Source organism: Anolis carolinensis, chromosome 2 (assembly GCF_035594765.1).
Source record: "Anolis carolinensis isolate JA03-04 chromosome 2, rAnoCar3.1.pri, whole genome shotgun sequence".
Classification (NCBI taxonomy): domain Eukaryota; kingdom Metazoa; phylum Chordata; class Lepidosauria; order Squamata; family Dactyloidae; genus Anolis; species Anolis carolinensis.
This window is the reverse complement of record NC_085842.1, coordinates 57,165,080-57,192,229: the sequence shown is the minus strand read 5'-3', so window position 1 is coordinate 57,192,229 and position 27,150 is coordinate 57,165,080. Positions and strand designations below refer to the sequence as shown.

Sequence of the window (27,150 nt, the reverse complement as noted above, 5' to 3'; positions counted from 1 at the left end):
GCGCTTTAATGCACTGTGCCACCAGTCTGTAATTAAATTATTCTTTAATTTAAAAGCAGAAATGGAAGCAGCAGAGAAATTGTTCCTTGCTGCCACCATTGCATTTGCAAGGAACTATCCAGCACTATCCTGTGCTGGTTGGGGTCACACTCCCCCTGCAGACACAGATTCACAGTTTGAGGACCCTCCTGGACTCAGCACTGAATCTGGAGGCCCAGGTATCTAAAGTGATCAGAAGGTGACCTTTGCACAATTAAAATTTGTGTGTCAACAGTGCCGGTACATTGAGAGAACAGATCTGGCTACGTTGATACATGCCTTAGTTATATCTCATCTGAGGTAGAGTGAAGAGTGCTCGGAAACCTAAGCTGGTTTAAAGAACTGTAGCCAGGTTGCTAGCTGGGGCTGGTTACAGGGAGTGGACAATTCTCCGGTTGCAGCAATAACAACAACAACATCATCATCAACAACAACAACGATGATGTCTTTCTTTAATTAGACAAACACTGTTATAAGTACTTACTTATTTAGGTGATTTCCCATTGTCTGAGTATGACGGTCCTCCAAGTGTAGTGTCTTGGAGGTGGGTGCGTAGGTAACTGTGGAGTTCTATTCTTGACCCGCATGTTCTTCCACAGTGAGGGCATCTGTTTCCAGGTGGAAGGTGGTCCCAGTCAGAGTTGGCTTGAGGCGTCTTCCTCTTGGCACGTTTTCCCCTTTTGTCCTCCATTCATGCTATCTTTTATAAGTAAAAGTGACAATTGTTCCTAGGCTGTGAAGTCCTAACAAGGGAAGTAAGACTTCATGTTCTCCTTCTGCTTGCAGGCAGGACATTGATAATCACCAATATTTTTGGCCAATGTAGCCAAATGACATCAGAGTGTGGTCAAAACTGCAAAGGTTATTAAGGACAAACAAGCTGAGAAAGGATGCAATAGTTTTCTTTTATTTTTCAGTCTGCTGGGAAGGGGATGATAGAGGATTAGTCATCCCTGTAAAAAGGGGCCAGTTGAATCTTTTATTCTGGGCTTTGATTGGCTGTTGAAGAAGAATTACAATAAAATACATTATTATATATGTAAAAAAATACAATGCAATTTAAACACACCCCATAATTTTTCTCATTCTACCATCTATAGGCCCTTTGATAATTCTCAACCAGAAATATTTTTGAGAGGAACTCAGATCTGTTATTTTTCTCAGCATCTATTGCTCAGCTTGTTTGATGAAAACAAAATGGTAGAAACTCATTCCAGGACAGATATAAAAATACATTATTAATGGACATTATTAAAGACAGTTCGGTCCAACAAAGAACTGAACATATGAAAGATATTGTTCAGAAGACAGGTTGATCAATGACAATGTTTAATAATGACAAAATAAAAGTGGAATAATTTTAAGACAGTGTTCCCCTTTGACGACTAGATATAAACAACTGCAGTTACAGATATCTGTCATGTTCTGTTCATAAATCTCCCATTTAGCTGTCAAATGCCAGAAGATCGAATGTATAATGATAACACTTCTTGTTTTGAAACAAGCATCAGTATTATAAGACATTTTCCATTAGTTTCCAAGTCTTTTTTGTTATTCTGCCTGCTTATATGAGGAAATCCTTGAAAAACAAAGCTAATTCTTCTTTAAATTAGGAAGGAAAAAATTAGTTCCACCTCCAGAGATGATGCAAAGGTTCAGTATACAGAGAAACAACTCCGTTTTTGTGGAATGCAGGTAAGACATCTCTGTTTAATTGTAATCCTAGAAAGTTGCTAATACAGTAGAGTCTCACTAATCCAAGCCTCGCTTATCCAAGCCTCTGGATAATCCAAGCCATTTTTGTAGTCAATGTTTCCAATATATCGTGATATTTTGGTGCAAAATTCGTAAATACAGTAATTACAACATAACATTACTGCGTATTGAACTACTTTTTCTGTCAAATTTGTTGTATAACATGAAGTTTTGGTGCTTAATTTGTAAAATCATAACCTAATTTGATGTTTAATAGGCTTTTCCTTGATCAGTCCTTATAATCCAAGATATTCACTTATCCAAGCTTCTGCCGGCCCGTTTAGCTTGGATTAGTGAGACTCTACTGTACCAGCATGAACTCACTCCAAAGAAGGTGTTGTTGTTGGTACCTACAAACTAAATCCTAAGGTTCTTTGGAGGCTTTTAAGCAGAGGCTGGATGGCCATCTGTCGGGGATGCTTTGAATGCGATTTCCTGCTTCTTGGCAGGGGGTTGGACTGGATGGCTCATGCGGTCTCTTCCAACTCTATGATTCTATGATTCTATAGGGCTACTGTTTCCATTCTGTAGCCCACAAGACTGTCCAAAGTAAAAAAAAAATCTCTTCATTTTTCCTTACCTGGAAATATTTTAATTTGCTAGATATCAACTAGACCTTTACCGACTAATGCTTTGGAACGGAAAAAAAAACCCATGTTGTATTGCATGAAAAATGATCAGTGTGTCTGGCTTCCTGTCTTGCAGTTATGGATTAATAACCTAGAGCTATGGATCCATAACTGCTTTCTTTAGAATAGAAAAAAAATTAACCCCTGCCTAATTTCAAACTCAGCCAGGTGTGATAAACAGCAAATTTAACAGTCCAGTCCAGTAGGGAAATCCAGTGCAAACGTGGCAAAATATCACAAAATGAGCAGAGAAATTTGAGGGAGGTTTGCAACGATGTACTTTGACAATGTGAATTCAGAGATGACATTGTGAAATCCTTACAATAAAATTGTAATTCGAGATGCTATTTGTAACTCTGATTAAGTCATCATTATTTCATTGATCCTTCAATTTAAATGTATTTACTTAGCTTTTAAATGATCACCATATCTGTTATTAGCATTGTGGGAAGGGGGACTTTATCAACTGGGTATCTTGGCTATTCTGGGAATGACCCACATTTCTGGCTGTAACACGAATGTCATCTCTTCTGTGCCTGTCATGCAAACTAAATACATAAATTGGGTTTTCTGGATCTGTTATTTATTTTATCTGTGACAGCTATACCTGTGTGTGTATGTGTTTTAGAAATGACTGTGTTCTTCATCCGCAGGATCCCCCAAATGACGGAAGACACCGCCAGGAATGCGCTCCTCAGCTTCGTTAATTCCAAGTGTTGCTATGGCAACAGAGCAGCAGGAGAACTCATCATTCAGGAGCTGAAGCCTCAGAGGTTGTGCAGAGTGAGTCCTACCAGGTGCAGATTAGATTACGTTAGGCAGGTTACAAAGAACATTACACTCTCCTCCGTTGGGCTGATTTCAATGAGAGTTTGCCCTCCTTCAGGTCCCAAAAGGTGTTCTTGAACTTGAGCATGTTTGGAAGATGCTTTCCCTATTGTGAAGCCCCTTCTCTCACATCTTCAATGTGACTAGTCATGGTCTTTGGGCTGCATAGGTCAACAGCAACCTAGACTATTAAATGGTTGGGAGCTTACTCCCACCCAGGCTGGCTTTGAACTCATGATCTCTTGGTCAGTAGTGATTTATTGCAGCTGACTATTAAACCAGCTGTGCCACAGCCTGGTCCTTTTCAAACAAATTGTAATTAAGGTAGATCAATTCATTAAAAAAATCTTCAGTTTAATATATGGGCACATCTATACCACCCCCCTAATTTCAGACCAGGATTTGAAAAAAGTGGTTTCACTGTGCAGAGGATGGCAGGCAATCCCTGAGTTACAAACATCCAACTTACAAACCGCTCGTAGTTAAGAACAGGGGTGAGACAACAGGAAGTGAGAGGAATCTACTCCTTGGAAGGGAAATCCACTCCTGAAAGAGTTAGAAAGGAGTCTCGACTGAAACTTTCTCACCAATCCTTTTTTTCCCACAACAAACAATTTTTTTCAAAATCTAGTTGTCACAGGGACAGAAAGTGTGGTGAAATCTTTTGAACAGGGGCACAGACAGCAAAACAAACATCACAGGGGTGTTAACCCTTTCCTCTGATATCCAAACCTAAGAAAGATATATTTTTGGCTGGAGTTACACTTTAAAAAATGTCCCTCTTCTGACTTACAGACAAATTCTACTAAAGAACTTGAGGACTGCCTGTACATAGAAAATCCTGGAACCAATTTGAATGATGTTGATTACATAAATTGTAGAGCACTGATGCACATTGGGGTTTCCTTCATGTGCTTTTGTGGGGGTTTGTTGTCTAGCCGTTGTAGTTTGCAGCTAGCTTTGAAGTAAAGAAAAACTAATCCAAAGCATCCGTTTTGTGAATTGAATTGCCTATTTCCATCCTGAATTAAAAACTTGGAAATGTAAACAAACTGACTTTATTTTTGCACCGAATTTGGTTCACTGGGGCCTACCTGATGTGTGTGTTTGCACAGCTACCCTTTCCACCTCTACTACAGATCCTCATTCCTGTGAAAAGGATTTTCCATATTCACTCAAGCTTTTAAATGTAGCTGTTTACATTCTGACCTTGAGGGGATGTATTATTTGGACTGTATAAATATGGTGTGATACTTGCATTGTTGTCCATTCAAATTACAGGCTTTGAATTGCATGGTTGTCAGTGGCAAAATGGTGGTCTTAACTGCCAGATTTGATTTCTTCTCTAGAATAGACACATAAAGTCTGTGCAACTGAAAATTTGAAAAATTTTAACCACATGCTGAAGTCATGCATAACCGAGGCCCCTTCTACACAGCTATATAAGCTAGGTTATCAAAGTAGATAATCCACATTATTTGCTTTGAACTGGATTATATGAGTCTACACTGCAAGATCATCTTGGATAAGCAGATAATCTGGGATCGGATCCTGGGATATAGGGCAGTGTAGATCCAGCCTGAGTAATCATAAAGTCTTGTCATTGTTCAATTGTGAATGGCTTTATACTGCCTTCATAGTCATTCTTCTGTCACGACCCAGGCTACAGAGCACCAATAACCATACGCAGAGGCCAGATTCTATCTAATATCTTTATTAAGGAAATATATAAAGTTAGTAAAAGCAAATGTAAAAGATAGTCCAGAAGCAGACCTTTCAGGAAAGGTCAAAATTAGTCCAAAGAAATAATGTCCAGTATGAAATATTAAGGTCCAAAGTTGTAATCCAATAACCGAAACACTCACTTTGACAAGCAAAGTGAGGGGAGATGACAAGGTCCTTTAGTCCATGAAACTTGAGCGAGTCTAGAAAATAACTTGATACTTGGAACAAGGCTTGAACGTGGAACAAAGGTAACTAAGAACAAGAACAAGGTCCGTGGAATAACTTGATAAATCCGTGGAACAAGGCAAGGATTGATCCTGGGAAACTAGGCAAAGTCCGTAGATAAACAAGGCTGGGAAGCAAGGCGAAGGCTGGATATCAAGGCAAGGCTTGAGCAGGAGCGAGGCTTGAACCGGAGCGCGCTGTCCAGACACAACTCGCTCCGTAGGCTGACGAATTGACTCCGCGAACTTACTTCGCGGGTGAATCACCTATATAGAGTCTAACTTTTCCCGCCGAAGCAGTTCTCTGGGAACCAGAAACGAAAGCTAATCTTTGAGACCAGATGTTTGACTCCTTAAGGATTCTCACGAAAAAGGAGACTTAATTGGCAGAATTCTTGGCTGCTATCCTCGCACTCCTGCGCGAAGCAGCTTCCAAACCTCTCTGTTGTTTACAAAACTCCCGGCGCAAGAACACGGGAGAAGTAGGCTCTGGGCTTGTTTGACATACTTCTGGGAGACAACTTTCTTGCAGGTGCAAGGTTCCCAGATCTGCCTGGGAAAGATCTGGCTGAGAGGAATCCAGTTCAGACTGGGAAGGTAAAAAACCCAAGTTTTCATCTTCATCAGGAATTACCATGTCCTGAGCAGGACTACAAGGCCCATGGGTCATCACACTATCCCCCTCCTCAAGGCCCCTCCCAAACTGGGGCCCTCTCCCCGAGGCGCGAGGTCGCGGTTTGGTGGGATAGGTCTGATGAAAGCGACGGGTTAGCTCAGGAGCATGGACTGTGGAGGCGTCTTCCCAAGAGCGTTCCTCAGGGCCAAAACCCACCCAGTCAATGAGATATTGTAGGCGGCGGCGGTGAAAGCGAGAATCCAAAATGTCCTCAACCTCGAACTCCTCCTCCCCATTCATCAAAACAGGAGGGGGGGCCGGTTGGTCTGTATCAGGACGCACACCATCCGCCGGAAGGAGCAGGGAACGGTGAAACACTGGGTGAATGCGCATTGAACGCGGAAGTTGGAGTTTGAAAGTCACAGGGTTTAATTGCGCCACCACTGGATAGGGGCCAATGAAACGGGCATCTAACTTCCGGCAAGGGCGGTGGGAGGGCAGAAAGCGAGTGGACAGAAAAACCCGATCTCCTACCTTGATTTCGGGGCCCGGCTGGCGATGTTTGTCAGCGTGGCGTTTATAGTCCTCCTTGGCTTGGTCCAGTTGCTGGAGCAAAAGTTGTTGTACCGCTGTGAGTTCCTGCAGCCAATCCTCTGCTGCGGGAACTTCTGAAGTTTCAATGACAGGGGGAAAGAAACGTGGATGGAAGCCGTAGTTTGCAAAGAACGGCGTTTCTTTAGTAGAAGCTTGAACTCCATTGTTGTAGGCAAACTCAGACAGTGATAACAGAGAAGCCCAATTGTCCTGTTGGTAGTTTACATAACAGCGAAGATACTGCTCCAAAGTGGCATTGGTGCGCTCCGTTTGCCCATCTGTTTGGGGATGATGAGCTGAAGACAAGCGAGAGTCTATGCCCAATAGTTTTTGTAGCGCCTTCCAAAAACGAGAGGTGAATTGAGATCCACGGTCTGTGACTAAACTCTTGGGCAATCCATGTAGTCTGAAAACATGTTGAAGGAATAGATCCGCAGTCTCTTTGGCCGTGGGGAGGCCTTCGCAGGGAATGAAATGGGCTAACTTGGTGAAAAGGTCCACCACCACTAAGATCGTGGTGAATCCACAGGAAGGTGGTAGGTCAGTGATGAAATCCGCAGAAATTATTTCCCATGGGCGAGATGGGGTAGGAAGGGGGTGTAAAAGCCCTGAGGGCTTCTCCCTTCGTATCTTGGAGCGCTGGCATACTGGGCAGGTGTTGACATATTTTTCCACATCCTTGCGGATCTTGGGCCACCAAAAATCCCTTAGGATCAGATGCATGGTCTTAAATAGTCCGAAGTGTCCTGCTGGTTTGCAATCATGACACAGACGAAGCGCTTTTTCCCTGCCCGGTCCGGGTGGGATATAAACATGATTTCTATAGCAAAGCAGCCCATCCTTAAGCGAAAAGGGAAAATGCAGACCTTGGCGAAGTTGGTCCTGCGCCCAGGCATCTGCTTGCTGACTAGCCCTGATTTCTTGAGCACAGAGGGGTCCTGGAGTAGGGGAAGTAGAACCAATGGGAATGGATTTGGTGTTCCCCACTGTGAGCGTGGCAAAGTTCTCGGGTTGTAGTAGTTGGGATTCAAAGGTCTCCTTGCGTCCTGCAGCGTATTCTGGTTTACGTGACAGGGCGTCTGCTTGCTTGGTCTGGGCTGGGGTCACATAATGAATCTGGAAGTCAAAACGTTCGAAGAATAAAGCCCAACGTTGCTGCCTCTGATTTAGTTTGCGGGCAGTTCTTAGATGCTCTAGATTACGATGATCAGTGTGGACTTCAATGGGAAATTTGGCCCCTTCTAGCCAATGTCTCCAAGTTTCAAAGGCTGCCTTTATGGCCAGTAGTTCTTTTTCCCAAATGGTGTAATTCCTTTCTGGTGTGGTTAGTTGACGAGAGTAAAAGGCACAGGGATGGAGGTGATCTCCCACCGGTTGTAAGAGTACAGCCCCAATTGCCACATCTGAGGCGTCCGCTTGCACAACAAAAGGGGTTCCAGGATTTGGGTGCTGTAGAATTGGCTGGGAGGTGAATAGTTTCTTTAGTTGCTGGAACCCTTTCTCTGCTTGATCAGTCCAGCGGAAAGGCTGCTTTCCACGGATGCAGCTAGTGATGGGGTCGGACCAGCGGGCAAAATCTGGAATGAACTTGCGGTAATAGTTCGCGAACCCCAAGAACCGCTGCACCTCTTTCTTGTTAGTTGGCGCCTGCCATTCCAATACTGCTGAAACCTTGGCTGGATCCATGGAAAGCCCTAGAGGCGAGATGCGGTAACCAAGGAAATCTACCTCTTGTAGATCAAAGGCGCATTTTTCCAGCTTGGCATAAAGTCCATGGTCCCGCAATCGTTGTAACACCATTTTGACGTGGTTCTCATGTTCTGATTGTGATCTAGAAAACACCAAAAAATCGTCCAGGTAGATTATCAAGAACCTGTCTAGATAGTCCTGAAAAATGTCATTGACAAAATGCTGGAACGTTGCGGGAGCTCCGCATAAACCGAAATTCATAACTCGGGACTCGAATAATCCGAATTTGGTCTGGAAGGCGGTCTTCCACTCGTCCCCTTCCCTGATGCGAACTAAGTTGTAAGCCCCCCGAAGGTCCAGCTTGGTGTAAACCTTGGCTCCTCGAAGCCGATCCAGTAAATCCGAGATTAAGGGCAGGGGATAGCTGTTCCGCTTGGTGATATTGTTCAATGCTCTGTAGTCCACCACCAAGCGTAGTTCTCCTGACTTCTTCTTCACAAACATCACTGGGGAGGCGGCTGGGGATTGAGAGGGTCTGATGAATCCCTTGCGAAGGTTTGTCTCTATGAATTCCCTGAGAGCTTCTTGCTCTGGTTCAGTCAGGGAGTAGAGATGCCCTCGCGGGATCTGGGCCCCCTCCACCAAGTCAATGGCACAGTCATAAGGTCTATGTGGGGGTAATTTTTCGGCTTCTTTCTCATTGAATACATCCCAATACTCGGAGTACTTCTTTGGCAAGGTGATGATGGGCTCGGTGTCCGTGGCATGGCAGACCTTGGCTACGAGGCAATGGTTTTGGCAGTACGGTGAAGCAAACTGCAGTTCTCTGTTGGACCAGGAGATGTTAGGGTCGTGGAGAGTCAGCCATGGGATTCCCAAAATCACAGGGAAATGGGGAACCTCGGTAACAAAGAAGGAAATCTCTTCCATATGTTCCCTTATCCACATCCTGGTGGGTTCCGACCACTGACTTACGGGGCCCGTCTTGAGGGGGCGGCCGTCTATGGCTTGCACCACACGGGCATTCTTGAAATCATGATATTGTAATCCCAGAGAGTCGGCATACTCTCTATCAATGAAATTGTTGGTAGCTCCAGAGTCTATCATGGCGTGGATCATGACGGGTCCCCTTTTTGCTGACCATAATGTGACCACGAGAAGGAACAGGACCCCGGTTGGCGGCTCTTGAATGGATTTTTTGACCGGGTTGGCGAGCCTCTCTACACCCGGTCGTTGGCTTCCCCCGCCGGCTGTGTGCCAGTCGGCTCAGACGCCTTCGTCTCCGTGGAGGACGCCGCCGCAAGACGGGCGGCAGGCTTCCCTTTGGCTGGGCACTCTCTGGCGAAGTGGCCCCCGTTCCCGCAGTACCAACAGAGGTTTAAGCGTTGACGACGGGCCTTCTCGGCGGCATCTAGTCTGGGACGCACATTGCCCAACTGCATCGGCACTTCCTCGCCTCCTCTGGGGTATGGGGTTGGCGGTGGGGGTCTCCACACTGGACGTGGCTGAACGCTGGCGGGAGCGGGGGGTTTTGCCCCGGCTCTACTGCCCTGGCCTCGAACCCACTGTTTCCTGTTGGCAATCATGACTTCAGCCCGTAAACATTGATCAATGAGTGCCTCGAGGGTCTGGGGAGGATCCACCTTGGAGATTTCTTCCAGCATTTCAATGTTGAGACCCTCCCGGAATTGTCCTCTGAGGGCTACATCGTTCCAGCCGGTGTTGTGGGCCAGCACTCGGAACTCGGCTATATACTGAGACATAGGTCTGTCTCCTTGGAAAAGGCGACGGAGTTTGTGACCGGCTGCCTCCAAATTGTCCTCGATTCCCCAAGTCTCCTTGAGGTGGTCCAAGAAGTGTTGCGCTGATCTTAGGTGTGGAGAGGCTTGGTCGAACAGTGCCGTCGCCCAATTGGCCGCTGGCCCGTCTAGAAGACTGTAAACCCACGCCACTTTGATGTCTTCTTGGGGAAACTCGGCATCACGGGCCTCTAGATATGCTTGACATTGGCGACGGAAAACATGAACCTTAGAAGCTTCTCCAGTAAACTTGGTAGGCAACGCCATGGCCGGGAGGCGGATTCCGCGCTCCCGCAAGCCCTTTATTTCTCCATCCTGGGCGTTGAGTCTGTCGCGGATGCGATCCACTTCGTCCTTGCTGATGGTGTAGCTCAGTGGCTGCCCACCGGGCACGGTTCCGGTAGACATTCTGGCCGAGGTTAATTGGTGCTTAGGGTGGCGGAGTCAAACTGTCACGACCCAGGCTACAGAGCACCAATAACCATACGCAGAGGCCAGATTCTATCTAATATCTTTATTAAGGAAATATATAAAGTTAGTAAAAGCAAATGTAAAAGATAGTCCAGAAGCAGACCTTTCAGGAAAGGTCAAAATTAGTCCAAAGAAATAATGTCCAGTATGAAATATTAAGGTCCAAAGTTGTAATCCAATAACCGAAACACTCACTTTGACAAGCAAAGTGAGGGGAGATGACAAGGTCCTTTAGTCCATGAAACTTGAGCGAGTCTAGAAAATAACTTGATACTTGGAACAAGGCTTGAACGTGGAACAAAGGTAACTAAGAACAAGAACAAGGTCCGTGGAATAACTTGATAAATCCGTGGAACAAGGCAAGGATTGATCCTGGGAAACTAGGCAAAGTCCGTAGATAAACAAGGCTGGGAAGCAAGGCGAAGGCTGGATATCAAGGCAAGGCTTGAGCAGGAGCGAGGCTTGAACCGGAGCGCGCTGTCCAGACACAACTCGCTCCGTAGGCTGACGAATTGACTCCGCGAACTTACTTCGCGGGTGAATCACCTATATAGAGTCTAACTTTTCCCGCCGAAGCAGTTCTCTGGGAACCAGAAACGAAAGCTAATCTTTGAGACCAGATGTTTGACTCCTTAAGGATTCTCACGAAAAAGGAGACTTAATTGGCAGAATTCTTGGCTGCTATCCTCGCACTCCTGCGCGAAGCAGCTTCCAAACCTCTCTGTTGTTTACAAAACTCCCGGCGCAAGAACACGGGAGAAGTAGGCTCTGGGCTTGTTTGACATACTTCTGGGAGACAACTTTCTTGCAGGTGCAAGGTTCCCAGATCTGCCTGGGAAAGATCTGGCTGAGAGGAATCCAGTTCAGACTGGGAAGGTAAAAAACCCAAGTTTTCATCTTCATCAGGAATTACCATGTCCTGAGCAGGACTACAAGGCCCATGGGTCATCACATCTTCTGAGGTGAATTTCTAAGCTTTGACCTAAGTTATTATGCAGCTAAAGCTACCATTCTATCCAATCTGGTAATAAAATATATCCACATGGGGAGAGGATTTCTTCTTATTCAATCACTTTTGCAAAATCTGGCATTGGCTTAGTTCACATGATTGTAACATGCTATCTTTTAACTAATTTACAACGTTGGAATGAGGAACTGAGGAAGTGCCATCAGAGTGGATGATGAAGCAGCTGCTCCCCCCTGTGGCCAGAATCGAACATCCCCTCAGGAGAAGGTTAAATTGCTCTGCGTCTGTCTGTCTGTTGTCTCTGTCTCGGTTCGATGTGTTTATGGGCATTGAATGTTTGCCCTATATGTACATAATGTGATTCGCCCTGAGTCCCCTTCGGGGTGAGAAGGGCGGAATATAAATACTGTAAATAAAAAAATAAAAAAATAATCTCTTGCTGAATAAGATTTAAAGTGAAAATATTTCTCAAATTCAGCCCTAATATCATAGTCCAAAAAAGCATTAAATTATAATCTTTGTTTCTCCACAGTATCGACTAGAGACCTTTAATGAAACAAGATTATGTGAATGGACTTTTGAAGCTTATACCAGTAAGTAGTTCTGTGGATATCTTTGACTGCAGTGAAATCAGTGAGATCCAAAATGGAGAGTGTAGTCTGGTTTAATTCAATTTACATCAGGCATCCTCAAACTGCGGCCCTCCAGCTGTTTGGACCTCTAACTCCCAAAATTCCTGATCATTAAACAAGCTGGCTAGGGCTTCTGGGAGTTGGAGGCCAAAACAGCTAAAGATCCACAGTTTGAGGATGCCTGGTTTATACTATGATTCATTTTATAGTCAATGCAAGCTAAAGTAGGAAGATCAGATGCTTGATTGGTGATGTTCAAAGTTTTTAGAGTTGATTATTTTTAACATTTACACATGTGCGGAACACTGAATAAAATTTCTCACGTAGTGATGCTTGGTAGAGAACCATTACAACCATTAACATCCTAGCTTTCATTTACAGGTAACCATTTAACACAGTGGTTTGTGATAATGGAGCAATAGCCACACTGAGAATGGATTGTATGTAGTATAAGTCCAAATAAATACCTGGATGCTGAACTTTCTAATTCCAGGTCAATCAAAACAATAGCAGGAAATTCAGCAAGCTAAGCATGTCCTTTGAACATTTATATATATGCCATATTTTCCAGTGTATATGATGACTGGGCATATAAGACGACCCCCAACTTTTCTAGTTAAAATATAGAGTTTGGGATATGCTTACCTTATAAGACTACCCCACTTCCAATGCACACCAAATAAAAAGACTATCAGAGCGGTAGTGCAAACACGCCTCCTTCATCCGTCTGGCCCGCCCTTGTATCTTATTACTGTACCTCCTTCTCTGCCTCTAAGATCTCACACATGTGTGCCTGTGCCGCTTCACTGCAGTACTCAGGAATGAGATCTGAGAGGCAGATAAGGAGGTATGATAATAGGATACAAGGGCAGCCCAGACAGGTGAAAGAGCTGTGTTTTTCTGGGCACAGCGCCACTCTATCTCTTTTTTCCATACCCCGGGCATCCCAGATGCCTGCAGCTTGTTCCGCCCTTCACTTACACCTTCCTGGTGAGACACCCCCTCACCTTGTTATTGGGACCGCATTAAGTCACTTCTTTCCATGAATCCTGGTGAACGTATTTTCTTCTACCATACTTGAACAGCATCGCCCTTGCTGTTTTCATACAGTCACCGCATATGGCAGGGATGCAGCCGTGGTCATTTTTGAGCTCCCTCCACCATATGCAGTTACCGCAGATTCTCCATTCTGGCTCGGAAGTTTCAGCACCCACCTTATAAGATGACACGCAGCATATAAAATGACCCCTGACTTTTGAGAAGATTTTCTTGGGTTAAAAAATAGTCTTATATGCCAGAAAATACAGTAATTCATTTAATCCAACTTTATCTAGTTTTTGCCCACCAGCTGTTTTGGTTTTCAACTCATTTCTTCATCAGAAAGCATGATGTTAGTTTTAACTGAAAATATCTGAAGGGCACCAAATGCAGGTAACACTTATTACTTCAAAGTGCTGAAACACTCTATAGAAAATATTATTGACAGTTGTGTAAGTCTTTTACAACTACATGAAAAGACTTAAGTAGGCATCTGGTTTTACTTATTTTTTTGAAAAATCAGCTATTGTGATAGTAGACAATACTATTCATTCAAGAACAATGCTGCCATTCTTTCTTTCTATATATACTTGCTCACCCACACCCACCTATTCATCACCACCATATGCCTGGAAGCAATGTTAGTTAATTTATATATATTTTTATGAGGCTTACTTTTAAAACAAGGCCTTTTGTATTTAAGTAGTCTAAAGGTTTAAGTATTTTAGTTCATATTTTATTGCATTAAAATTGACAAGGGGCTAGAGGTGTAAATTGTAGTGTGCATTGTTATTGCAAATCATAATTTATGTACTGCTCTCTGCACAGGAATAATATTTCGTATGTGCAGAAAATAGGTTCTCTGTAAACAAAAAATGTATATTTTTCCACCAACAAATGCTTCCAAGCCCCTTAGCTCTTTCTGGAGAGAGTTCTTGAGCATCAGAGATGGAAAGGGGATGGAAAAATAGCCAAAATATTCAAAAATTGTTTAAAAAAGTGTGTCCAGACTCTCAGAAAACCCAGAGAATGAAAATTCTGGACGCCATATTTTGGGACTGATTCTGCACAAAATTCACATGATGTTGTTGTTGCTGCAGCAGAAATCTCTTTTTCCACAAGTAATTTTGTGCTTTGAAAGTTTGTCTCCTGCACATAAAATATTGTTTTCTATTCAAAAGTAAAATAGGTGAATTTTGTGAAAAATAGATTTTCAGCTGAGTTTTGTGCAAAATAAATGTTAAACTGCACCAGTGCATTTGCCAAAAATGCATTATTGTATGAAGAAAATTGATAAAATCACTTTTTGATCCTTTTGAAAATGACATTAGTGAAGAGATACATTCCTCATCAGGAAACAACTTTCTTGGATGAAAAATGTACAGTATAATAAATATTATTTCAATTCCAATTAGAGACTGTTTGTCTTTTTGCTGAACTGGAGAAGGACTCAGCTTTTCATCAGGCTGAACTGCTGAAGGAGGACATGGTGGTTACTGTAAATCTTCTTCATAGTCTGAGGAGTACAAACTCTCTTGGGGCGGGTATGGAAGAAAGAGGATAGGGGGGTGTAGTTTGGCTCGCCTAAGATTACTCAAAGTGTTACAGGTTCATAAAAGGTAAAGGGTAAAGGTTTTCCCTGACATTAAGTCCAGTCGTGACTGACTCTGCGGGTTGGTGCTCATCTCCATTTCTAGGCTAAAGAGTCGGTGTTGTCCGTAGACACCTCCAAGGTCATGTGGCCGGCATGACTGCATGGAGCGCCGTTCATGGGAGTGTCAAAATGGTTGTCCCAATATTTTGGCTCCTTCCGCAGAGCTGAATAAAGTCCCACATTTTTTGCTTTGAACTGGAATATATGGTAGTGTACACTCAGATAAGCCAGTTCAAAACAGATATTGTGGGATTTTTTGCCTTGATATTCTGGGTTATATGGCTGTGTGGTAGGGCCTTGATCTCCCGTTCTAGTCATATTCAATTTTTGTTCCATTGGTGATATGTTATTTTACATTTTCATACAATTTTCAGGTTGGGCTTTGTGATTTGATCATAGAAAGAAAGATTTCCAGCTACTTTGGTGGGGGAAGGGCTACTCTTTGAGTCCCTCTCAGCATAAATATTAAATATCCTAAAATGTAAGAATCTGAAGTGTAATAATTTTTCTAGATAGGTAATAAATCTCTATCAAAGTACGTGGCATGACACTATTGTATGAATCAGCTGAGAGTTCCTGAAGAGAACATTGTAGTTGAAACATTTTCTTTTATAGTATAAGGTTCATTCTCTCCCTGCCTTGCCATCCTGTGTGTTTATGAAGATTTTTGTGATGTGTTTGGGACCCAGAGGGAGTCATTATTATTTTTTAAAGCAAATCTTGTCTAGTACAAGAACTTGCAGTATGTGAAATACGTACCTCAGTGGCTGTCAAAAATGTCAGGCTGAAAGCCTCGGAAAGAATGAATTCACCTATTGATCCAAGAAAGAAGAACAGGTTATGCCAAAAAGATAACCACCCATAATCTCTGCACAATTTGACAGCCTCCTGTATAACTTGAATATTTTGTTTGAGTCTTGACTTCTCTAGTCAACTGTGCGAATGTCAACTATGGCAAAAGAAAAAAATTAAGTAACTAGATGTATAGCAAATTTAATTTAAGAGTTTCACATAAAGGTAAATTAGATGAATTAATGTAACAATCAAGAATCTATAATGGGACATAATGCTAAAACTTGTCCAACGATGTCTTTGGGATTGATGTCACACAGAGCGCTAATGTATGGTGTCATCATTGTGAATATCCTCTTGTACCAGACCATATGACAGCATGGTAGCTAAAATAACAGAAAATGTAAACAAAACCTATGACAAAACAATAAATAAAAAATAAAATAAAAGCAGCAATGGAAACAATGGTACGCCTACAGATGAAACCATGAAATTTGAAGTCATCGTAATTGGGTAATAATGATAGCTCTGACCAGGATGCAAGTTCATTAGAAGGTTCAAAAAGTAGCATAGAGTTTTAGCCTTGGGAAAATGTTGTCATAGTCCATCTCATTGTGGTTAAATCTAATTTCAGAAATATTTTTAATTTAAAAATACATTTCCACTGAAACAATGCACAATTTTTATAGAGTGTCATTTTGGCATCACCCACTCTGATAGTTTTACCCCATGCAGTTCTCACCTTCCCACCCGCAATGATGTCAATGATCTTACCTTCTTTTGTGATGACACCTTTTTGGCAGTATATTAGTAGATCAACATGTCCCTCTCACAAAGAAGTTAACTTGCTCATCACCTGCTTGCAAGTGTAATTCCTTTTTGCCTTCATTTTCCAACTCAAATCAGTCAGAGAGTCATATAGTGCCACGAAATACCATGCTTGTTCAGTGTTCATTCTCAATGAGAAAGCCATCAGTAAGAAAATCAAAAGATGAAACAACACCACAGGACTGACAGGACGAGTCTACTTTTTTCTCTTTCTTTCATGTTATCCTTCAATGGCTGTTTCTCCTCTCCATAGTAAGAGATGGAGATAGAGATAAGTATAGTCACATGTTAGTTGGTAGTTAGGAGAAACTCAAGAGTTAAATGTTTTATGTCGTGTTTGTGATTGTTATTTATAGTTTTAATGGTTTTAATCTATTGTAATATGTGGCTAATTTGATATGTGATTTTTTAAATGTGTTAGGCATTTAATTTTTCCATAGATTACATTATGAACTGCTTTGAGTCCTTCTAGAGGTGGGAAAGTGGTATATAAATGCAATAAATGAATGAATAAATAAATAAATAATGTCATCAAAGACAGTACCTGAACATCTGGATCTGGAGGATTGTCTATAATTGTGATGGGGAGGAATGGACAAATATAGCCTGTTAGATACATATGGCTCGGAGCCTTTTTATGTTTCTAATTTTGGACAAAAAAGAGCTTCATTGGACTCATAACAGGACCAGGATCACAAAAAGAGCCCTGAGTGCTTAATTCTGGCCTTTTTTAAACTTTTGTTAGATCAACTAGCATATTTCTTGGTTAGCAAAAGGGCTACTGGATGGTTCGGCAACCCACCAGACTCCCAGGAATTCCGTGGAAGTCTCTTCCCTTGCATTCTGCTAGCACAGTGGTTCTCAACCTGTGAGTCCCCAGATGTTTTGGCCTTCAACTCCCAGAAATCCTAAACTGGCTGGGATTTCTGGGAGTTGTAGGCCAAAAGTCCTGTGGACCCATAGGTTGAGAACCACTGTGCTAGAGGAAGTATGAGATTCTCCAGTAGCATTTCATTCATACTCTAGTTAAGGTAACACATGTACTGAGAACTGACAAAAGCTTTTCTGTGATACCAAGATACTAAGAAAGTGTAATCATACAGCACTGGACAAAATAAACATGATGTCTGGGGCAAATTGTGATAGATATTAGGTATACTTGTGGGTGTTATAATAAATGAAATCTAACTTTCTTAGAGCAGTGGTTCTCAGCCTGGGACCCCCAGATGTTTTTGGCCTTCAACTCCCAGAAATCCTAACAGCTGGTAAACTGGTTGGGATTTCTGGGAGTTGTAGACCAAAAACATCTGGGGACCCCAGGTTGAGAACCACTGTCTTAGAAGAATGAAGAAAGTAGTTTCTAAAGTTATCTGCTAGTTTGATTTCAACGTATATTTGAAAGTATTTTCATTCTGAGCTGTAATGTGGCCCCAGTGTATTGTGTTTTCTTTGTAACAAAATGTCATCACTAATGCTCTTTTTTCCTGTCAGATACTTTGGTAGATGGGCCACAAAATGGCACATCCCCAAGACCATGGGATATTAAAGTCCAAGTACCCCAGATGTTTCAGGATGATACAAAAAAGTTTCGTGTACCTCATTCTTCTTTAGTCAAGGTAATTAATTTCTTGTTGGCTTGAAATCAAACTATCTTTCATAGATTTCAGATGGCGTTGGGTAAATTTCGGAAAGTTATACAGTAATATTGAACGGTTGCAATTGTCAAGGAACATTTATGAAGTTCTTTCTATCCTCCATGCCTCTTGTGTCATACATATTGTCCTTTCTGTGTCTGTCCTCTTGGCATCAGAGAAACATTGGTGCAGTGGTTAGTGCTAAACACACTTTCTCTTTTGATGATCTTGGCTTTATGCTAGACTTTACTGATTCTGTATGGCAGGTGGTTGGACTAGATGGCCCATGGGTTCTCTTTCAGCTCTTATGATTCTATAATTCTATGATCAGAATCTATATGATAATAGATTCTATGATTCTATGATTCTATAATTCTATGATCACCACACAATAGTGTTTTGCAAGGATGAAGTGTGAGGAGCCTCCATTAGGACATCTCATTTGGTTCACTGAAATGAATGATCTTTTACTTAAATTTACCATTAATTGTACTGGATTTTCTGAAATTTCTAGACCACTTAACTATTGCGGAAGCTTTATTTATAGAGATAATGATATGGGGACAACCAAGAATGAAAGTAATTGACCATAGTAATGGATTAACAGGACTACAGAGTCCTGTTATTTGTACAATTATATTTCTATTGTATACATACTTTCATATCTTTCTTTCATTTGTCTTAGATAACACATAACCTAGAATCCTGTGGGTGACATACATACAATTTATATTAGCTCTTTGAACAATACCTCTCTTCCTGATCCACAAGCAAATGGCAGGGTTGTTAATTTTCATTGTAGCAAATGACCACTTTAAGTTGAATGCCAAATCATTAGAAATAACCTTATTTATTTCTGTGTAACTTTTCGATACTGTTTCCCCGAAATCAATTGCAAAGGTGAAAAAAGGTAGATCCACTGAATTAATGGAATTTAAATAAGTGTTTTATTTAACAGTTCTTTTGGTGGTTCTGTTCTAATTGGGACTAACAGCTTGTTCAAGTTTCTGGGCAGCAGACCAAATAGAAAAAGAGGTCATCTTGCCACTGTCTTCTTACAGCAAAATGCATTATATTACTGTTTACATTTTGGCAGCTGTTGCCAAATATGCATTCCTGCATATAAAGTAGTACATGCAAATGCTATGAAAATTTGTGTTTTCTTCTGTTCTCTTTTTGCTTATGAATTTTCCTCTAAAGCAATGAATTGGAGCAAACCTCATCTGCTTAAGGAGCTATATATCCTTTATGAAATAAGATATCACCATATGTGTATTCTGTTTAAGTAATAACATGCAGTTTTTGAAAATACTGTAAAGAATCATATAGATATGCACCTTTTAAAAATTTCAGGAATGTCACAAGTGTCATGGACGTGGGCGATACAAGTGTAGTGGATGCCACGGTGCAGGCAGAGTGAGTTTTGCTATTTCACTCTTCATTTATATCACCTTTTCCTGGAAACAAGCAATCTTTTTTTCCATATAGTGAAATACATTTGGTTGTGATCGCATATACATTTCCTCAGCTATCCATCTCTTATCTAGTGTGCTTTGCTGGATCAATAGAGAGGAATGCATTTGAAAGACTTATTGCTGAAACATGTATTCTGTAGAAATCTTGTTATGAGGGAAAGCAGACAAACAACAGGGAATATGAATTCCCCTGGACATCTAGTTTGACTTATTTAGAGATACTAGCCAGTCAGCTGCTGTATACTTGCAGGCACTAAGGATGCATCTACATTGCAGAATTAATGCAGTTTGACACCACTTTAACTGCCATGGCTCAATCTATGGGATTTCTCGGATAAACAGTACTGGTATCTCACCAAACTACAGTCCCCATTATTCCATAACATTGAATCATGGCAGTTAAAGGGGTGTTAAATTGCATTCAGTCTACAGTGTAGATAATATATACATTCAGTGATCCTGCCTCTGCCTTCATTGTCATCCCCACCTCCTAATTGTTAGCACTTGCCAGCAGGGCCGTAGCCAGAATTTTTTTTGGGGGGGGGGGGTTTGAAAATTTCGGGGGGGGGGGTTAACCCCTAGCACACACCCCTCCCCGCTACAAACCTGTCAATATCTGCTTGAGATAATGCCTGGAGGGGCTCTTAATGTTTTGTGTCTCATAGACTTAGCATGGGGATTTGGTTAACCAGTTAAAATTCATGAGTAAACCAGGTTTTTTTTATAACCTGAAAAATTTCGGGGGGGGGGGGCTTGAACCCCTAAAACCGCCCTGTGCCGTCCGCCGGACAATAAAAAGCTATAAAACTGAAACGTGCTGTCCTTTATCCGGGCGAACTGCAAATCCCTATAAGCTGTCCTATAGATATTGAACGACTGAGTCTGGATAACTTCAAAAAAGGATGTTTATTCATACAAGGTTGTAAACCTGGCACAGATCTTAAAGTTGCAGAAAATGAAACAAATTTCTATAGGTTTTAGTCACAGAATTATCCCTGGTTCCAGAAGGCAAAGGTGATTATAAAACCACTATACCCTAATCACGCTGCCTATATTAGAAGGAGAAACTCTTTCCTTCCCTATCTTTACAGCAAAGATTAGTTCTAGAAGCGATGGAATAACTCTGCTCCTCTAACTAGATTTCCTATTCCAGATCAATATAATTCAATACTTATCTAATTTGGATAGGCTTAGATTGGCCTGGTTTTGAGAATGATTTGTCCCAGTTAGCCTTGCACAGCTCCAGCACGTTGGAAGACTATAGCCAGAATGAAACTCTAAAATGGAGACTAGACCCTGGTAAAAAGGGCGGTCCTAAGATGTTGCACTCTTTGACCAATCACTGCAAAGAAAACTGCAGCCAGCTCTTGCAGATTCCAAGCCACTTTTCCTAGGCTTTTGCAGCCAGAGGCTCAAACAAAATGTAAAGGAGGGAAAACAAACAAACGACCAATAGGTAAGGCAAACCATCGTCCTGGGGGACGGAACACGCCCCCTCGCTACAGGCCTGCTTGCCAGTATAGCTTCCTCTTCACCCAAAGCAAATAATTCCCAGTGGCAAAAACTCTGCCATTTCCAATTATAAATGCAAGCTCAGATCTCTCCCTTGGCTGATTTCTTCACTAATCTAATTGAACACATTTGAGAAGAATAATAGTCCAGTGGTACTGGAAAATGGCATGCTCAGATTTTTTTTTTTAGTGGAAATGTTTGAAAATTAGTTGTTTCAGGAAGTAAATAAGGGTGTTCTATCTATTTTGTCTCCCTTAGATGAGGTGTGTTACATGCAGTGGAGCCAGGCATAAAGCAAAAGCAAAATATCTTCAACATCAGAAGCGGTGCCAGATGTGTTCAGGTACTGGTCGTAAGAGGTATGTTTCTTTATTAGAAAAAAATTGAGCTCATCCCTGCAGACACCAAAGGGAATATTTTTATATAGGCTAGTGGTTCCCAACCTTTGGGCCTCCAGGTATTTTGGACTTCAGCACCAACACGGTTCCTAACAGCTGGTAAGCTGGCTGGGATTTCTGGGAGTTGATGTCCAAAACATCTGGAGACTCAAAGGCTGGGAGCCACTGATATAGAGACGAAGCTTCTGTGAAATATTGATTTCTTATCAATCTCAAATTACGGTCCATATACCACAGGGAAGACATACACAGGGTTATCTATTTATGAAATGCAAACTCAAGGTATGCTTTTTGGATTTTAAAAAATAGAGTCAAGCTTTGGGTGGTTAAATCTATAGATACAGAATCCGTGGATATGGAGGGCTACCTGTACCTACCCTGACACAAAATATTTAGTACTGAATTAACAAATCTTCCCTGAATATTTCAGATGTAAATGGGCCTTTAGTTTCAAAAATTGCTTTTATATAGACTAGTCACCATCTTCAATTCTCTTGTTTAAAAAGTAAACACTGAATCGTTGCCACTGACACAGTGCTGCTTCTAGAGGTTTTACTCTAGATGGTATTATTCTAATAAGGATGATAAATGGTTCAAGAAGTTGTCAATAAGGTTCTGGTATATGTGAAGGTGATCTCTCTCTACTCAAGGCCATTGGAATACTACTTTTGCATCTATAGAAACTTTTTTACTTTTGATGTTTCTTATGCAAGGTTGTGTGCACATTATAAATTGGCTGCCCAATAGCTGAATTGTCTTTCTAATGATCTTTAAGTGGTGTGAGATACCTCCCTATTCTATTAAACTGTTTTATTAGGCTCCATTAAACTTAAAATAACAGAAATAGCATTGTGGGAGAATCGTAACAATAATTTAAAAGTGGGCATCCATTGGGGCTTGCAATGTCTTAAAGTGCTTTAATAAATCAGCAGTTAACTGCTGCTAATCTGTGCCATGTTGATGCTCCCAAATTTGCCAAGAACAAACATATGCCTTCTACATCTGTTGTGGGCACAATTGTACATTCCTTGAAAGGGTCACCTAGCCTTCTATAGCTGTGTAGGGAAAACAGCCATTATGTACAGATGTGCATTTAATTTCCTTCACTGACATCTTTGTTTCCAAATGATCTCTGCTGCTGTCACGAATCATGCACTTTGGCTGAGTCAGAAAGTTAATTAAGATCTAAACACACTTTTACTCGGTTAGTTCCTGAACATTTATTTTGGTAGCTAGGGCAGTACAGAACAAAAATACACCAAACTGTGACTGCTAATAATCTCTGTCCTTTCCTCCCCCTTTGCCTTTGGATAGTTTGTTCTCTCTCTCTGTTTAAGTTTCCTTGACTTGAAAATATGTTTGTGATGAGATCATGAATCTCCATTAAAGATTCTCAGTCAAATTGAAGACTATGAAGAAGAAATCAGAATACTAGGACTTGGAGGACAGCTATGGAGACAGATGATAAATTCATACACTAAAGGAAACAAGCATTCTTTCCTTTTTGAAACACAACTTTCCATGGGATTGTTCCCATTAAAACTCTACACTAAAGAAGACAGGCATACTTTTTAAAACACTTATTTCAATGTGGCCTGCCAGTCTTTAAACTACTAATAGAAACAGGAGGAGCAGTAATAGACCACCCATATGAACACTCAATTTGGAAACTTTCGGCCTATCTACAATCTCCCCTATTTGGGCAAGGTCTTGGAACATGTGGTTGCCTCGCAGCTCCAGGGATTCTTGGTTGACACTGATTTTCTGGATCCGGCACAGTGGCTTCAGGCCGGGGCATGGTACCGAGACAGCCTTGGTCGCCTTAGTCGATGATCTTTGCCGGGAACTGGACAGGGGGAGTGTGTCCCTGCTGGTTCTGCTGGACCTCTCAGTGGCCTTCGATACCGTCGATCACGGTATCCTTCTGGGACGCCTCGCGGGAATGAGACTTGAGAATGAGAATGAGACTCATTCCTGGAGGGTCGGTCCCAGATGGTGTCATTGGGGGATGTCTGCTCGGCCTCACAACCATTGACTTGTGGGGGTCCCGCAGGGCTCTGTGTTGTCTCCCATGTTGTTTAACATCTACATGAAGCCGCTGGGAGAGATCATCAGGAGTTTCAGGGTACGGTGTCATCTGTACGCAGATGCTGTCCAGCTCTGTCACTCCTTCCCACCTGTCACTAAGGAGGCTGTTCAGGTCCTGAACCAGTGCTTGGCCGCTGTGTTGGACTGGATGTGGGCCAACAAATTGAAATTGAATCCAGACAAGACAGAGGTCCTCCTGGTCAGGCAGAACAGGGCATAGGGTTACAGCCTGTGCTGGATGGGGTCACACCACCCCTGAAGGCGCAGGTTCGCAGTCTGGGGGTGATCCTAGACTCATCGTTGAGCCTGGAGACCCAGGTCTCAGCGGTGGCTAGGGGAGCCTTCGCACAGTTAAAACTTGTGCGCCAGCTGCGACCGTACCTTGGGAAGCCAGACTTGGCCACAGTGGTCCATGCTCTCGTTACATCCCGTTTAAACTACTGCAATGCACTCTACGTGGGGCTGCCTTTGAAGACTGTTCGGAAGCTTCAATTAGTCCAACAGGAGGCTGCCAGGTTAATAACTGGGGCAGCGTACAGGGAGCGTACCACTCCTCTGTTACACCAGCTCCATTGGCTGCCGATTAGCTACCGAGCACAATTCAAGGTGCTGGCTTTAGCCTATAAAGCTCTAAACGGTTCCGGCCCAGCTTATCTGTCCGAACGTGTCTCCCGCTACGACCCACCTCAAAACTTAAGATCATCAGATGAGGCCCTGCTTGTGGTCCCGTCAGCCTCACAGGTGCGGCTGGCGAGGACGAGAGACAAGGCTTTTTCAGTAGTGGCTCCCCACCTATGGAACACCCTCCTCATTGAAGTCAGGCAAGCTCCCTCCCTCCTATCCTTCCGTAGGAAGGTTAAAACTTGGTTGTGGGGCCAGGCTTTCGAATAACAATTAGCTGCATTAATTACTATTATGTACGCTGGAACTCAATTGACAGACCCAGTCTTTTAAACTTGAACACGCCTATCTGTATTTTATAATGCGTTTTATGGATGTTTGATGTAAGTTAATTTTTAAAAAACTGATTTATAGTGTATTGTTCAATTTTTATATATGCGTTTTATTGTAAGCCTCCCTGAGTCCCCTGTTGGGTGAGAAGGGCAGGATATAAATATTGTAATAAATAAAATAATAAATAAATAAATAAACACCCACACTGAAATGTCACAAAGTAAGCAGAGAAATCCACCACTTTCCATCACAAGAACAAATACCCATTTTAAGCATTTCTATGCACAGGGAAAGGAGTGAAGTTGATTTGGAATTATTTGAAATTCTCCCATTTTTAACATACTGTGGAGATGAAGTCCAATGAACAACCACTGGAAGCAGTCCTGCTTGGTTTGATAGAGCCGTAGAAGTCTGACTTTGAAGTATGCAGAAACCAGTAGAAACTGGAGGAAACTGCCATATGATGAAGTTCCCATATAATGCAGTTCAATGCAGTTTAAATTGCATTACCGTATATGGGTCTACACTGACCATCTAATGCCATTCAAACAGCATTATTTGGTAATGCAGATCCAGCCTTTAAAAAGCTGACAGTTCAACTAATCCAAAATGTTGTGCTATATACAATGGATCGCTAGAGGGAATTCAAGAAACCAAAATGACAAAACTGAGGTTGCATTTAGAACAAATCAATAAATACAAACTTTACATCTGAAAGGTGCAGCACATGTTCTGGAAGAGGAAATAAGACCTGTACAACCTGCCAAGGAGAGAAAAAGTTGCTACACTTTGTCCAGCTGATAATAACTTGGTATGTTTTATCATTATTTTTGAAATTATTTTTGCTGTCTGAAGTAAAACACAACACCAACAAAAAGCTTGCAGGAGGTTCAAGGATAGTTTGTGAACTAAACAGATGTCACTTTGGTAGTACAAGAGACACCACAGGTTATATTAAAATTTTGTGCAGTGTGTCTTACAGAGAGGAATAGACAACGATGAGTAGCTCCCCTCTTTTCAATCAGTATTAGGGTTGTATTTTACACATGTCTGATCAAAATAATTTTTTGAAACCTCAAATGATTTATAGAAATCTACTTGTATAGACAGCAGTGGCATGTAATGGCAGAATGCCACATTAATACAGCACCTGTGCCATACAGGTAATTACTCCCCAATGGCTAGATATGCTGAAAGACATTATATGGGATGGCCTAATATAAATGAGTGGATTAATTGTATCAGGTGACTAAGTGGATGTTGTAGGAGCTTTTTTAAAAAAGCCAAGTGTATGAGAGCCAGTGTGGTGTAGTGGTTTGAGTGCAAGATTACGACTGGACACAAGGTTTCAGTTCCCTGTTTGGTCATGAAAACTCACTAGGTGACCTTGGGTGAGTCATGCCCTCCTTTCATCAGCAACATCAATTGAGGCACACAGTATGGTTTACTATAGGACATGATACCATTGTATCTAAGAATCCCATATGTGGCTGATAGAGTATAACTTGCTCAAGGTCACTCAGGGATTGGAATCCTGATCTCCAGAGTTTCATGGCTCATATACACAGGCATTAAAATATGGATATACCCTGAGTTTATGTCTTGTTGTCCCCATGACGTTTCTTCGCTTTTGGTAAATATCATGGGTTAAGTCTAGTTTTGTTATTTTATCTAGTTTGCTCTGTGTTGGAAAACGTTACACGTTTCTGTCCACCTAGGGCACCAACATCATCCCCTTTTCCCTGAGCACAGGGAATAGGAGGCGTGTCATCCCCATATCATCACTGACATTGCTCCCAGATGACTACACAGCTGTGTGAGGTCTTGGCTATCATGTTCTCAGTACTGTTCAACCATGTAGACTCTGACGCACCATTTCACCATGTTTGGAAGGGCATGTGTGTGTCTGGCCATCTCTGGAGCCAGCCTGAAACACTACATCACACTGGGTTTCAGAATTCCAAAGACATGTGGAATTCTAGTATTGTAATTTAGGGAGATAATTCTAAATGCTTCTTCCTAAATTGCAAATCCCAGAATTTCATAGGATAAAACCACAGCAGGGTTAGAATAGTATGAAAGAACCCATAGAAAGATCTGAGGTCTGATTTGTACTTTGATAAATGCTCTAATATTATATTCTGGACTTTATCGCTTTACAGGAAAAACAATGTATATGAATTCATTTCTGAACATGAGTTGAACTTTCCAAGGGAACTGCTTAATAAAGCCAAGGGAGAGAACATATTTAAAGATGAAAACATTGTGGTGAGTTCTCTACCTCCCCCCCCCCTCCCCAGAGAAGATTTTTTCACCTTTAGTAATAAAATATTTAGTGGGGAAAATTAAGAATCAGTTGAGTTGCTCAAGGCTATAATTGATTTATTTCTACTTTCTACTTTCCTGCTGCCTTAATGAAAATGAAATTAGACATCCCATGAGATGCCGAACCAGTCTGGAACTGTAAATTGGACCCAGCTTATGCTTTCAAGTTCTGTTGGGATGAAGACACAAATATATAAATACATATTTGCAGATTATACCTGGCAAAGTAGAGATATGAGACAGTTCTTAGGCAATAATGACTGCCCAATAAGTGGGCAACATCTTTTATTAATTGCAAACACTACATCTAAAAAGAAAAATTGTATGGTGAGAAGAAATCTAGTGGCAGAAATCTAGAAAAAATAGATGTGGAAGTCCATGCTAATATATAGCAGTTGGTCTTAGACAGAACCGGCCTGAGGTCCAAGTAGTAGGCGAACCTACTATTTGGTGCCCCCCCCATTTTGGTGCCCCCCCCCACACA

General features: G+C 41.9%; 1 protein-coding gene across 1 annotated transcript in view; it reads left to right on the top strand.

The window, feature by feature from the left end:
- Positions 1-27,150, top strand: part of LOC100561855 (protein SSUH2 homolog) — a 49,544-nt gene that overhangs the window by 10,782 nt on the left and 11,612 nt on the right. Inside the window, exons 3-10 of the mRNA XM_062969748.1 lie at positions 1,653-1,734; positions 3,077-3,206; positions 11,869-11,929; positions 17,772-17,896; positions 19,268-19,330; positions 21,160-21,260; positions 25,060-25,152; positions 26,504-26,609. Coding sequence (XP_062825818.1) covers positions 1,653-1,734; positions 3,077-3,206; positions 11,869-11,929; positions 17,772-17,896; positions 19,268-19,330; positions 21,160-21,260; positions 25,060-25,152; positions 26,504-26,609 — 761 coding nt within the window. The remainder of the gene's footprint in view (positions 1-1,652; positions 1,735-3,076; positions 3,207-11,868; positions 11,930-17,771; positions 17,897-19,267; positions 19,331-21,159; positions 21,261-25,059; positions 25,153-26,503; positions 26,610-27,150) is intronic.